The following is a 14085-nucleotide window of genomic DNA, read 5'->3' on the forward strand; positions in this document are numbered from 1 at the left end:
AACACTTTTGTAGCAATGAGATCTCACTATGCTTCCCAGACTGGTCTCAAACTGCTGGGCTCAAGCAATCCTGCCTTGACTTCCCAAAGTGCTGGGATTGCAGGCATCAGGCACCATGCCTGACTCCTCTTCTAACATTTTAATCTCCTTTATAACTATAAATGTATTTGATAAGATGATTTGTGGCTATTTATCAAATACCTTCAAGTATGGCTCCAACTGCCCACAGTAGACAAGAAAATAACCTCATACCCATTCTTATTACATGCCACTCATGCCTCTGAAGCTAGACACTGACTTGCTTTTCTAATCTTATTTTTTAAATTCATTCATAAGATATATGCTTCACAGACACTTCTCACTATTTCCTTAGGGCAAAGAACATGCATTTCTGTACTTGTCCATTTGTGGTTGAATTTCTTCAAACAGTAATCTCCTTTCTGCTCTTACTTGGCTGATCAGAGTAAGCACTCTCTCTTCTTCCGTTCAAATCTTCTGATCCACTATCATAAACCTTACCATTCCATTTCACGTGCAATTGATGACTTTTTCCTCACCTTACTCAGGGCCCTTTGTGCTTCAATTATTGTGCATTCTTCATTGAATTCTCTAATTCTGTTTCCCCACTAGACATCCTGGATAGCAGAACTATGACCAGTTACTATTAGTTTTTTTTTTTTTTTTTTTTTTTTCAACAACCTACTTACAGTAAGAAATGATTCAATTTAAGATCAAATTAGCCAACTGCTTGTGTGACCTAGAAATAAACACAACTACTTAGCTATCTTTTCCCACATAATAGGGCCAATGGCAATAACCTCTGTCTACTGAAAAGCTGTCATAGTTTGTACTGATTTTGTTACAAACAAGATCTTTTACTATATACCAGAAAATAATAATCAAAAATACAAAAATCTACAGTGTCTGTGGTGAGAATGGCTCTTCCTTCAATGTGGTGCTTGTGCAGTACACAACCTATATTATATGTACTACCATATGGGTTTCCTATTTCTAACACTGTATTTTTTCAATGTTTAAGCTATGAGTCAAGAGCATAAATTATTTTATGGCTCATTTAGAGACAATGTAAAACAATATTCTCTTTCAACAAATAGAAGATGTTAACTACTGTCCTAATAATAATATGTACTTATTTATAACAGCGACTACTCACTTTTCTCTTAAGACCTTCTCTGATTATTATTTTAAAGTGAAATAGCAAATCATCTCAACTCCCTCCAGGCTAAATGAGTAACATCAGTATCAGTCACATTTGGAACCAAATGCATAATATCTATCTATAATACCAACCTTATTACTTATGTATTGCTCAGCCATATCATATAAATTATCTCATGATGTAAATATACTAGCATATACTAACATTACCACTTACTATATGCAAGTTATTTAAGTTCTTTAAATCTCAGTTTCTTTATTTACATAATCAAGAATACATTGACTTTGTGGAGCTGTTGGAAGAATTAAAGATAGTATCTTTAATATGCCAATAGGTGCCTTCTATTTCCAGAGGAAATTGGTTCCCACTGATAGATCTTGGTAACGGGGTAACCCTATGCATACTGTTGTCCTGTCAACAATGGACATTTGGTCCACAAGTCATCAAGTGCACATGATGTTGAAACAAAAATGTGCTTTCTCCCATAATTGGCACATAAAAATATTGGATGATTTAAGTCAAATAAGCAATTGAAACATAAGGAACATGGTCATATAGAAAGCCAAAGAAGATTTTCCCACATCTTTCTGACAAGTTTTCCTATACAATAGAGTTTATTAGAATGATTTTAAAGTCCAAATAATTCTTTGTTTGAGAAATGCATAGCACCATCTCTAGTACACACTAGACATTAAATGAATAGAAGCTATCACTAATCAGATTATAAGCTCAAAATTCAGAGAAGATAATGCAATTAGCATTTATTTTAGTTTCAAAAATCTATAATCTAAACCACAAAGTTGAAATCTTTTCTGTTAAACTGAGTAGTCATTGACAGAAATGTGGCTTGGTCTTATTTTGGCTGCCATATAAATAACATTTCAAATATAAAGGAAACATAGACCTCTCCTCTGTGCACCCCTTTTTTATCTACTGAAGAATAACATTATAGACACTTACGAGATTCAGCAACATAATGATTATGAAATTGATACAGACAGCAGCAGCAGATGTTGCAAACTGCCAGTATTGTTTGATGAAATTCCATTTGAATGATGCAAACTGTTCCATGACAACCAGGCGGTACACCACGACTCCAAACACTGCAGTGATCACCAGAGAAATCTACAATATGGGAGACCAGAAGAAAAATCCATATTTTACATCGTGAACAAATCAAAAGCAAAACCATAGATCAAATCTAGTGTCCCCAAGACTTGACGGTATTTATTTTTCCAAGAAAAGACACCTAGATTTAATTTTCTCCTTTACGGAAGTTACATCAAAATAAGTAGGACAAAATTTGTTGTTTTAGTATGATAACAAAGTGATCACACTAACATGCAAATTCTGTCCAATGTCCTCTTAAATGGAATGCTCTGTTTTAACACAAGGTATCTAACCCATCAGGTCAACTCATATAATTTCCATTTTATCTTAGATGATCTCTGTTTCTCCCAAAGAGTGTTTTCTTTAAAAAGGTGCACAAACTCCCTTTGTAAAATCTCCATAACCTGTTGTGATTTCCGTGTTTGTTTAATAGTATGTATTACCAAGGTGTTGGAAAGAATACGGTTTCTGACATTCTCAAGGTCACAAAATGAGCTGGTACCATAGAACTTACTTCTAAATTTGGAATCTCCAAATATTTTGATATTGATGGCTATACTTTACCATGAAGAATATTCCTGAGACAGAAACAAGAAGGCGAGTGACTTTGTCTGAGGAAGGCTGATGCGGCTCAGGTTTTCCTGTGATGGGGTTTACGATCTCCATCTTGTAATATTTGGCTTCAAACTGGGGACGAAGTGTTTCCTATGAGAGATACTAAAGTTATCGAAACATCAAAGGCATAAACTTTAAAAAAATACCCCCAAGAGTTGATACAATACTCCTAAATTTGGTCTACTTTTGTATTAGTATTCACAGTCAAGCAACCTTTTTAAAATAACATCAAATTACTTTCCAAATAAATCCTACTCAGTTTTGTAATTAACATAATTTTCCACTAATGTAATTGAAAAAGCATCACAGAAGTGGTGTGAAAAACACATACTTCACTGATCTCTATTTTCTTCATAAAATAATAAATCTTGTTAGTAGGAAACATCAAGGGAAAATCTAATGGTGGTTAATTGCTTCCATCTGAATGCCAGAGCAGAGGATAATTTTTCATATCCTGTAATACCCCAGGTTCTCTATCTCCTAGTATCCTAACATCTTACCTCCTCTTCTTCCCATTCGATAAGGTCCCAAGTATATGTCAGTATACTCCTTCTCCTCTTCCAAAACTCCAGAAAGACTGTGGCTATAAAATACAATAATGATGATAGTTCTTTACCCAAATCACATCACATTGCTTTCCTTCTTTATGTTGATATATCTTATCTCATAATTAAAATTAATTAAATTATTATTAAAGTAATACAATTAAATTTTATTTTTCCCTTGTTCTCTTCTCCCTGTGTTTATACATCACTATTAGTGTACACTGCTAGAGGGGTGTGCTTTCTTTTACTGGAACCAAGAAGCAGAGATCTTTTGTCAGCACAGCTTATCAAAATGATGCAATCAATATTACTGAGATAAATATTGTCCCTTTTGACCTGCACATGCTTATTCAAAATTATCTAAAGACTCAAATTAAGCCTTCTCCAAGGATCACAAAGACCAGATGCTACTCATCCAGAAATTACAGAGAGGTGGTGTGGGAGACAGAATAAAAGAACAAACTCCAATGGTGAAGGAGAAGAAAAGAAAGACCAGAGAAGAAATTCTCGAATTCATATTCTGGATGGACTCTACATGGACTGAAAAGGACTCAGTGGAAAAAGTATAGAAATTCCTGAACTGTCAGTTTTTCTTTGTAAACAGCTAAGAGAATGACTGCTGTTTTATTTTTTGCTAGGTGAGCTCTATCCTACACCATTCAAGACTTCATGGACATAACTATGAACTCACATATACGTTTTAAAAATTTTTGGTACTAAGGTTTTGTTCTCCTTTTTTCTTTATAACTAAATGTCAGCACCAGTATTGGTTAGAAAAAAGTACGGTGTTCATAATTATATTTTATGACATTTACAAAGCCCTCTTTCACGTATGTTTTAAATTCATTGTCACTCTCATAACATCAACAAAGAGGTATGGCAGGTGTTAACATCATGTGGATTTTGGAAACAAAGATGCTAACTGGCCACGACACAGACAATGAATGACAGAGCCAGGACCAAAACTCTTGCTAGTTTCTCTCCACCCACAGTGCCTGGCTGGTGCATTCCTCAGGCTAGTTTTTGTTTATTGGTTGGTTGGTGTTTGGTTTTATTTTTTATCCCCAAAACTACCATAAGTAATTACTCTTTACTGATTTTTGGCAGTTTTAAAAAAGTATGAATGACTAAAAGAATCAAGACAGCCAAAAATTATTGTCAGCAAGACAAATTAGAATCTCCAAGCACTGGATCTGCTTTCAAGTAGACTAGAATCACTGTTACCAAGTGGGAGATTTAGTATTTAAGAGGAAAGTGGGATATAGAGAAAGTAAATAGAAGAAGAGATACAAAGAAAAGGAAAACTGAAAAAAAAGTAAAATATTAAGCAAGTAAAACATACAGTGATTCCTAGCCTGAGGCTTAACGTTTTTAATACAGTGCATGACATTTAGAATGCTCAATCAAATTCTAATTAACATTGGTCTCCATCAAGGCTTAAAGTTGAAATGTCTCACATGCTTTCTTCCTAATTTCTATTTCCAGCATATACTTGAACAAGAAGCATCAGTCACAAAATATAAAAAATAAAGGTAATCTTAAATTTGGTGTGATTTTAGCTTGAAGCATTACAGAGAACATACTGAATCTTTCTCAGAAAGTAGGGTGCCTACTTTAAATTTTAATATTGAGTTAACCTTTGATAAAAATCCATGCTCAGCTTAAGATATATGCATTTTATTCATGGCTTATTTATTTAAACTTTTCAGGTAATTGACATTCTCACTTTTAAAAATTGTTAATTAGAAAAAGTATAAAGAATAATTGATGTGTATGCAAAACACTAATGAAATAAATTGGTATTTACTAATCCCTACTAAACTTATTAGTAAAAACATAATTAATAATAAAAATAGCTAACTTTGAAAGTTAAAACAGTGTTTGCTTCTGGGGGTGGATATGATTGGCAAGAGGCTCAAGGAACTATATGAGGCATTGAAATCTATATTTTAACAGGGAGATAGTAGTTATACAAGTTCATGTATTTTTCAAAAGTGACCATACTGTTCTTAGAATCTGTGGATTTCACTCTTATGCAAATTATATCAAAAAAAATTTAAAGATTATATGACTTGATTCTTATGAAAATGGTCTTTGCTTTCCCAATCGTGTCTTTTTTTTGGAGACAGTTTCATTTTGTCAACCAGGATAGAGTGTGCAGTGGCACGGTCTCAGTTCACTTCAACCTCTGTCTCCTGGGTTCAAGCGATTCTCCTGCCTCAGCCTCCTCAGCAGCTGAGGCAACAGGTGTACACCACCATACCCAACTGATTTTTTGTATTTTAGTAGAGATGGGTTTTCACCATGTTGCCCAGTCTGGTCTTGAACTCCTGAGCTCATGCAATCTGCCCACCTTGCCCTCCCAAAGTGCTAGAATTGCAGGCATGAGCCAGTGTGCCTGGCTCCAACACTTTTGAGTCTTGTGCTTAGCAATGGTAGGACCTGATCTTGCAGTGAGGGGGCTGAAAAGAAAGTGGGGAGATGGGATGACCATATCTCATTCCACAGTCAGTTCGAGGGTGGTTGCAAACCTAAATTATGATCATAGGAAACCAGCTTGGATTTGAAGAGTAGGCTGAGCAATAAAAATGTCTGCACAGTTCTCTAGAACAGTTGCATTAACCAACTTGGAAAGGAGAAAGGGCTTCTATTCATGCCATGATCGAAGCAAACAGAAGAAGTAGAAGCACGCAGCTCAGGTGATCCCAAGGTTCTCTCAGGTATGTAAATGCATGTGGCTTAGTATAAACATAGAAGGAAAGGCTGGGGCCAACCCTAAACAAAACAGTGCTTGGTTCATCTAGACACACCCAAATTTCAATAACATGTGATGAAATAAAGCTCTACACTGCCCTAAGTTATCAACCAGTTTTGACCTACTGGCTCGCATTTTGTCTACTCTGGCGTAAATAGTCTGTTCCAAATGATGGAAATATGAGATGGAAGGCAAAAATTGTTAGGGTCTCAATTCAGTGACTGTTCTCTCAGAAGAGTTATATCAATTTAATCTGATCCTTGATAGCAGAGGGAAAGACGGCGAGAAAAGGGTTTGAGCTGGCATCTTAAGTTTGAGTATTGCACGTGGGGATTCCAAGAGGAAACAGAAATCTGTAAAAAACTCTATGAAGGATAAAGGATACTTTATTCCTTCTTTTAATAAAGTATCTTATCATCCATTTTACTATAATTGCTGGTGAAAAGTTTGGCATGCAGGATTCTGGCTGAATCAGGTGGTCTCTGAAGCAAGCAGCGGATTAAAAGAATGCAGGAACATTAATGACAGGCCCAGATAAGATCAGGGGTGAGAACTGTGAGGTTGGAAGAACTGACAAACTGAATCAGGGGGATTTATATAGCTGAACATTTTAGAGCTTCAAAAAGATTTCAATGCTCAAGCTACCATTTAGACCAATTAAGTCAAAATCTCCAGGGACAATACCCCAGCACCAGTACATTTTAAAGCTCCCAAAAACTTCCAATGTGCAGCCAAGGTTGAACACTAGCCTAGAGAATAAGCAGTTGTGCTGATAAAAGAGGAAGAAGAGCAGTCAAAGTCAGGGTTACTAAGGTGGTAGAAACTCAGTACAAAAACCATAAGGTCAAGCCAGCGGAAATAATAGCTGTCATTTTGTTTTGACTTCCAACTATTTATAAAGCATTTTAATAATCTCTTTGGATACATTACTTCTAATATCTATAACACCCATTCTCTTAAAAGTCAACAAAAATCTGAATGGCAACTCAATGTACAAGGTGTATATGAAATGTGCCATAAAATGGCTATTACTATTAACCTTAAGTTTAACATATGAGAAATCTGGAGTATTGAGACATTAAGTGACTTGCTGAAGCCACATGGATGACAGGAGGTCTTCCTAACTCTAATATTCCTACTCTATCTATCATTCAGTGCTTCCCTGGATGTTACAGGATAGGCATGAAAATAGGTTCTGATAGATGGGAATGAAAATCTGAGAACAAGCTGTGAGTATCAACAATAAAGAAGAGATAGGAAGATAGGGATGTAAGAAAAATAGCAGAAATGAAATAGCATGGGGTTCAAAGCACAGAAATCTGATATATAAGAGCAAAGGAACAATGGCTCAAAATAAAGATGCAATGGAAGGATGGTGAGGAGGGGAGCAAGTGCATTAAACTTGTTAAATGTTAAAATAAATATACTTAAAAATGAAAGTGTATAAAATGAAAGTCATTACATTTATAGAGAATGAAATATCAAATCAGATATAGATGTAGAAAATGTTTTTACATATATAGATAGGCAGGCTGAAAAATCTAGATATATACATAATGCCCCAAAATATATATATCAAAGCATTAACACTCATTGTCTGTGGGAAGTGGGTTAGGGAGCACTTTGACTTTGTTCATAATACACATTTTAAATGTGTGCTGCCTATGTTCTTTTTAACCACTCTGGAGAGTTTATCAACTCCTTTCTTTGGTCCTGTAAAACTGGTTTGGGTATGGAGTCAGAGGATCAGAGGCCTCCATAGGAGAAGGACATTTTTGTTACCAGGGGAAAGCCAGGTTTGACATGACTCAGGAGGTAGAAGGGATAGTCCAGAAAAACTGAAGATAATAAAGCATAACTCTGTTTCTCAGCAACTACACATTAGATTTACTTTTCACACCTGCCTCTCTGACAACTATGAGACTCTCTTCTCAACTTAAAAAAATTTTGAAGATGCACAGGCTGCACTTAGTTCTTAAACCTCCATTTCCTCAGTTTACAGTGCATAGCAGAGTATCAGAATCAGAGTCACAAATGTAAGGGAGGTTAGATAGTTAACGTGGTTTGTTCCAAATTATTTATTTTAAATTTAAAGAAAACAAGACCTAGAGTGGTTGAACTATATCACTGACCTTGTTTAGAAACTTTCCAAAGCATTTACAGCACTTTATTATCATGTTTTTATACATGATTTTTACTACTCTTGAAGTTAAGTTTCTTCAGTATCTTTTTTTTCTCAGCCTTTTTAGTGTTTTTTTTTTCTTAGCCATTTTGGTGCGCTGAAAATGCTCAATAAATGTTCATCAAATTGAACTGAATTATTGAATAGAATCCAGTCATAATTCCTGATCTTGTCATCTTTCCATTATTCCAGGTTTTCAAATTACACTTCAAGTATCTCATTAGTGATATAGGAAAAAGACAGAATCTCACCAGGGAAGCCCCTTCTGTATCTGATTTATATATTGAATAATCAAGATCAATTCTAGTTGAAAAAATAATTATTGCTTAACAATTTTTAAAAACCACTGTACTGTACTTCTAATGTGGTTGATTAGAAAAAGACAGGGGGCTGGGTGTGGTGGCTCACGCCTGTAATCCCAGCACTTTGCGAGGCCGAGGCGGGAAAATCACCTAAGGTTGGGAGTTTGAGACCAGTCTGACCAGCATGGAGAAACCCTGTCTTTACTAAAAATACAAAAAATTAGCAGGGTGCGGTGGCGCATGCCTGTAATCCCAGCTACTCTGGAGGCTGAGGCAGGAGAATCGCTTGAACCCGAGAGTCAGAGGTTGCAGTGAGCCAAGATTGCGCCACTGCACTCCAGCCTGGGCAACAAGAGTGAAACTCGGTCTCACACACACACAAAATAATAAACAAAAGGAAAAAAGAAAGAAAGGGGCAGGGGAAAGGGGTCAACTCAAACACAAATGAAGTTAAATATGTCTGAATATGGAGGAAAAAGGAACTCCAAGCATTCTTTTCATCAGAACAGTTAAAGACTTGAAGCCTTCTCAAAAGAAGGCATAAACTGAAACAGTTTATCAGAGCAGCAACTCAGACTGCCAGTTTGGACAGCACCCAAGTACTACTAAAGACTCCTCCATTCCCCAGGTTTATTTTCAGCATCATCCTCAAGCATAATGTGCTTTCCCAAGGCACTATTGCAACAGCACTATAAATGAGGTAGAAATAGAAACCTTGCTAAACAGGTTCTGCATTTGGCAAAAGAGCCATGAATATGGGACATTTTACATCTCCATGCATGGAGAAAATTACTCGGTCTTTTTGGTTAACACCTTACAGAAATGTAACGCATGGAGTTCTATGGAGTTCTCTACATAAGCACAAAGTAGATTAATTGATATGAAGAGCCTATAAATATGTGTGAAGAGGCAGATTTTGAACACCTGGACTGAACTGTATTTGACACAGCACAATGTCTGGAACTGCTTAGTCAAAACTTGTTTGTCTCATTAAATTTCCTCTGTCCAAGGCATGGAATCTCTCTCTAATTTTACCTCAAATTACCCTTTCCTTCATTTCTCTCTCTCAAAGCATTAAATGAGAAAGAGGATGGTAAAGCCAGCATTTGAAGCCTAAGCATTGCAAATCTTTACCCATTTCTGAAATCAAACTTGACATATTCCCCTCCATTGCAAATTTCATGAAGGAATAAGAAGCTATATAAAGCATCATCATGTGTATTAAATTACAATGAGAACTCTCACTCAATCTCGACCAGAGTAGACTCTTAACTTGGAAGTAGAGTCCCTCTAAAGCTAACTCTTCTTGTCACTCAATATTGTATTGGCATTTGTATATTAAATAGACATTTCAGTAGCATTTATTCAGACTGAAATGGATACTCTCAATTTAATTGCTTAAATACTGGAGATGTGCACACTTGACAAACTTGTTAGCTTTTAGCCATATATTTTTCATAAATGCAATATAATCTTTTAAAGCACACTATTAATGTTTCTTAAGCCTTTTTCTCATCTTACAATTCAATGATTTGATATTATTTCTTTAATTCAGTTGAACATTTTCTAACTAAAAATGTAACATCAGCAAAAATAACAGGAATAAACACCTTATTTATTTCTGAAATACAGAGGTAGAGGAGTACATGTCATATAGTCTTTAATTAATATATGTTGAAAGAATTAATTAAAAGTATAAAGAAGAAAATAAAGTCACTAAAAATCCCACCATGAATAAACAGTTACTATGAACATTTTGGTATATATCCAAGGCATTTATCTTGAGCAGGATATTTGGGACTGACACCTTGCTGATACTCAGTATTGCCATACTAGTTGTTAATTTATAAAGGAAAAAACAAAACTGAACCTGCAGCTAAGCTCCCTAAAGACTTCCATCTCCTTACTGGCTACCCTATCTTTCCCAGGAAACTTTCAGTGGGACCAGATACCTGTATAGTTAGTCCCTGAAACAACTTGTGACTCCAGAAAACTGCTCCAGAACTAAGTTGTTTGTCTATTCTAACTGGCCAGTACTACAGCCCTAAACATTCTTCAGTATTTGTCCATAATGCAAGCATTTCTCTGAAACTGGATATACTACCTCAGTTAAATTGTACTTGGTACTGTACTTTACCACTGTAAAATAAATTACTGACTTCACCTTTACAATAAATGCAATGACAATGAACTTTTTGATTAAGTAATAATGCTTCTCAGAACATACAGGAACAACAGTGTGGTACTGAACAAAGAGCACAGGTTAGAGTAGGATATTCTGGGTTTCAAAGGTGCGTATATTTCTAATTGTCTGACGCTGGACAAATTACTAAATGATGATAAAATTTTGTTGTTACTACCTAAAATGAGAATAATAAAATTGTATTCATAAGAGTGTTGTACAAATTAAGTGAGAGACAATTTGTAAGTAACTATGCTTAATCCACTGGAAGGCCACAATGAATTGTAATAACCAATTTTTTTTAACACTCTAATTATTATACATACCAAGAACTTTGTCTTGGTTTCCCCTGCATGAAGATAATTTTCTTCAAGGAAAAACAGACATCTCTTCCTCTCCTCACTCTATCCACTTCAAGTCATGGTTCCTTGGTGAGAACACTCAGAAAATAAAACTCAGTGTACTGCTGCTGCTGAAGTTATCATTTAGCTATAATGACTTTTTCTAACTAGACAGAAACAAATTAGATATGCAATGACTTTCTAATTACCTGCCTTCAGTGGTTTTTTTTTTCAGAAAACATTAATAAATCCTGTGAATCTTTTCCTAACATTGCTAAGTTATAACATTAACAAACTGCCAGTTTTGCCACTTTATTATGCCTGGTTGTAACCTCACTTAAAGAGTTAAGCCCATATAAAAATAGTTGATAGTTAATAAATTGGGCAAGAGCGACTTAAAAAGGTTAGACCATATAATAAAATTAGAGTTTTAAAAGAATAAAGCTGCTATAAACAGTACACTTCATCTCACAGGAATGAATCAGTTATGGTACCTCCACAAAACAGAATGTCGTACATTATTAAAGAGAGCAGTCTCATTTCACTGCAAGGCTGCCAGTTGTAGGTTGAAGAGTCACTTGAGTGCTGGAAATAAAAGGCTCTATTTCAAAAATCTTCTAATAGCAGGAGTCTACAGGAAGCCTAGAACTCTCCATTTTAGCAACAGGCTTCTATCCCCATATTCTATGCACATCTTTCTGCCCATGAACATGCACCACTGGTCCATCAGGACTAATATAATTGTAGTCTTTCACCTTGTTCGTATCAGTCACTTCAAGAAGCTCACAAATTCCAGATCATCCTTCACTCCCCAAGAGCTGATCCTGATGCCACCAGAACAGGGATTGTCTTTATGATGATTGTCCATTCCTTCGCAACTCCTGAAACATGTTCACTATTCCCTTTTTTATGCAAAGTCAAGGGAGAGTCTTTTGGATCTCTTCACCTTCTTGCTCTAATTGAAACCTAGGACTCCCTTAAAACCCCACTTTCCATGAAGCACATTCAAGTGATGGCTCTTTGTCTCCTGTGTCAATACGTACTGATAATGAGATAGTGAATTTCTTACTCTTCATTGCTGCTTTAGGACCATTTTTCCTCCCTCCTCCTTAACAATTCACAGATTTGAATCTCATATTATCAATTCATGCTTCCTACTGCCACTCCTTGTGGTAGTCATATTCTGTTTCCTGGAGACACTTACCCAACGTCTGTGAAGATTTTAAACTCATGTCTTAATATAACTCTTATCAACCAACATGACTCCCAACATTTCTCTTGGAAGTTACAATATACACAGATAATCTTTCTAGTACCATGGCTTCTCAGTTCCTTGATTTCTATCTTCAAAATTGTTTTCTCCTACTCAGTCTCACTCATGTATTCCCACAACACACTTTTGATCAATAGCAGGCCTTCCATAATATTCAATAATTATATCCATAGCTCCAGTTCACTCCCTATAAACTGCAATTCTAACATTCTCTTGAGCCAGATTATCAATTCATTAATCTGATCATATTTTTACTATCCTTTCCTCTTTTGTCTTTAGGTGTCCTAATGAGCAATCATTATACTCACTTGGGTGCAAATGCCCTCAACTCTCTAGCTCTTGTTTCAGTTTGTTGTAACCCTAGTTAAACCCAACACTCCGTCTATTATCTATTTGTACTCCTGCACATTAACATAGCTGGAGAAAAGCACAGTCATGCCGAGTGAATCGTTTTGATTACTAACTTTGGGTAGATCCTTGAGGCTGCCATGCTGTCATACTTTCTCTTTCTCATTTTTGTTTTTGAAACAGAGTCTTACTCTTGTTGCCCAGGCTGGTGTGTAATGGCACAATCTTGGCTTCACTGCAAACTTCACCTCCAGGGTTCAAGCCATTCTCTTGACTCAGGCTCCCAAGTAGCTGGGATTACAGGTGCCGCCACCATGCCCAGCTAATTTTTTATATTTTTACTAGAAATGTTGTTTCACCATGTTGACCAGGCTGGTCTTGAACTCCTGCCACAGGTGATCCACTTGCCTCAGACACCCAAAGTGCTGGGATTACAAGCGTGAGCCACCACACCTGGCCACTTTCTCTCTTCTTTTAAAAAAATATCCAACACCTATACTCCCATCACTCTCAGTTGACAATTTTTCTGTCTACATGACAAACACCAAAACTGTATCTACCCACTTATCTATCCTTGAGCCCATATCCTCTAGTCTTACATGTTAGAAGATTTCTGAATCTCTAGTTAAGACCAACTCTTCTTGTGAAATAGCTCCTATGATTAATCACCTACCAAAGAAAACTGCTCAAGGATCTATACGCACAGTCATAAATGTGGCCAAGGAATGTCCTTAAGTGAAAAAAAAAAAAAAAGGCCAAGTTTCAGATCTGAATGGGCCAATGATGAGAAAAATATTTTAAGTAGAAGAAAAAGTAAACTTACAGATGTCTCATGAATAGTATAATTTTTGTTATAATTGACAAATATATTGATATTTATTTACTCATTTATCAATTCACTCATTTATTCTTTTACTTATAAATTTATCCAGCATTTGCTCTGTGCCAAGCATTAGTCTAACCCTGTGAATAAAACAATGAAGAAAACAGACGAAAATGCAAGCTGTCATGAGCTGACTTTTCTAGTATGGGACTAGATGAGAAGTACCTACATAAATAAGATATACAGTATGTTAGATGGCAATAAATGCTATGAAGAAAATACAGCAGAGAGGAGTGAGGATAGGTCAGGAAAAAAGGGTTTCAGGGTTTTTTTCTTTTCATTTTTTTTCATTGTACTTTAGCTTCTGGGGTACATGTGCAGACCATGCCGGGTTGTTGCATAGGTACAAACATAACAAGGTGGTTTGCT

At 35.9% G+C, this 14085-nt stretch overlaps 1 protein-coding gene across 2 annotated transcripts in view; it reads right to left on the reverse strand.

The window, feature by feature from the left end:
* Window positions 1-14085, reverse strand: part of ANO3 (anoctamin 3) — a 281024-nt gene that overhangs the window by 43311 nt on the left and 223628 nt on the right. For both annotated transcript variants that reach the window (XM_017538733.2, XM_037742087.1), the window contains 3 exons: window positions 3406-3488; window positions 2855-2995; window positions 2141-2305 (listed from right to left, as the gene is read on the reverse strand). In XM_017538733.2, the coding sequence (XP_017394222.1) occupies window positions 2141-2305; window positions 2855-2995; window positions 3406-3488 (389 nt within the window). The remainder of the gene's footprint in view (window positions 1-2140; window positions 2306-2854; window positions 2996-3405; window positions 3489-14085) is intronic.

The sequence above is a fragment of the Cebus imitator genome, unplaced genomic scaffold (genome assembly GCF_001604975.1).
Source record: "Cebus imitator isolate Cc_AM_T3 unplaced genomic scaffold, Cebus_imitator-1.0 Scaffold113, whole genome shotgun sequence".
NCBI classification, from domain to species: Eukaryota; Metazoa; Chordata; class Mammalia; order Primates; family Cebidae; genus Cebus; species Cebus imitator.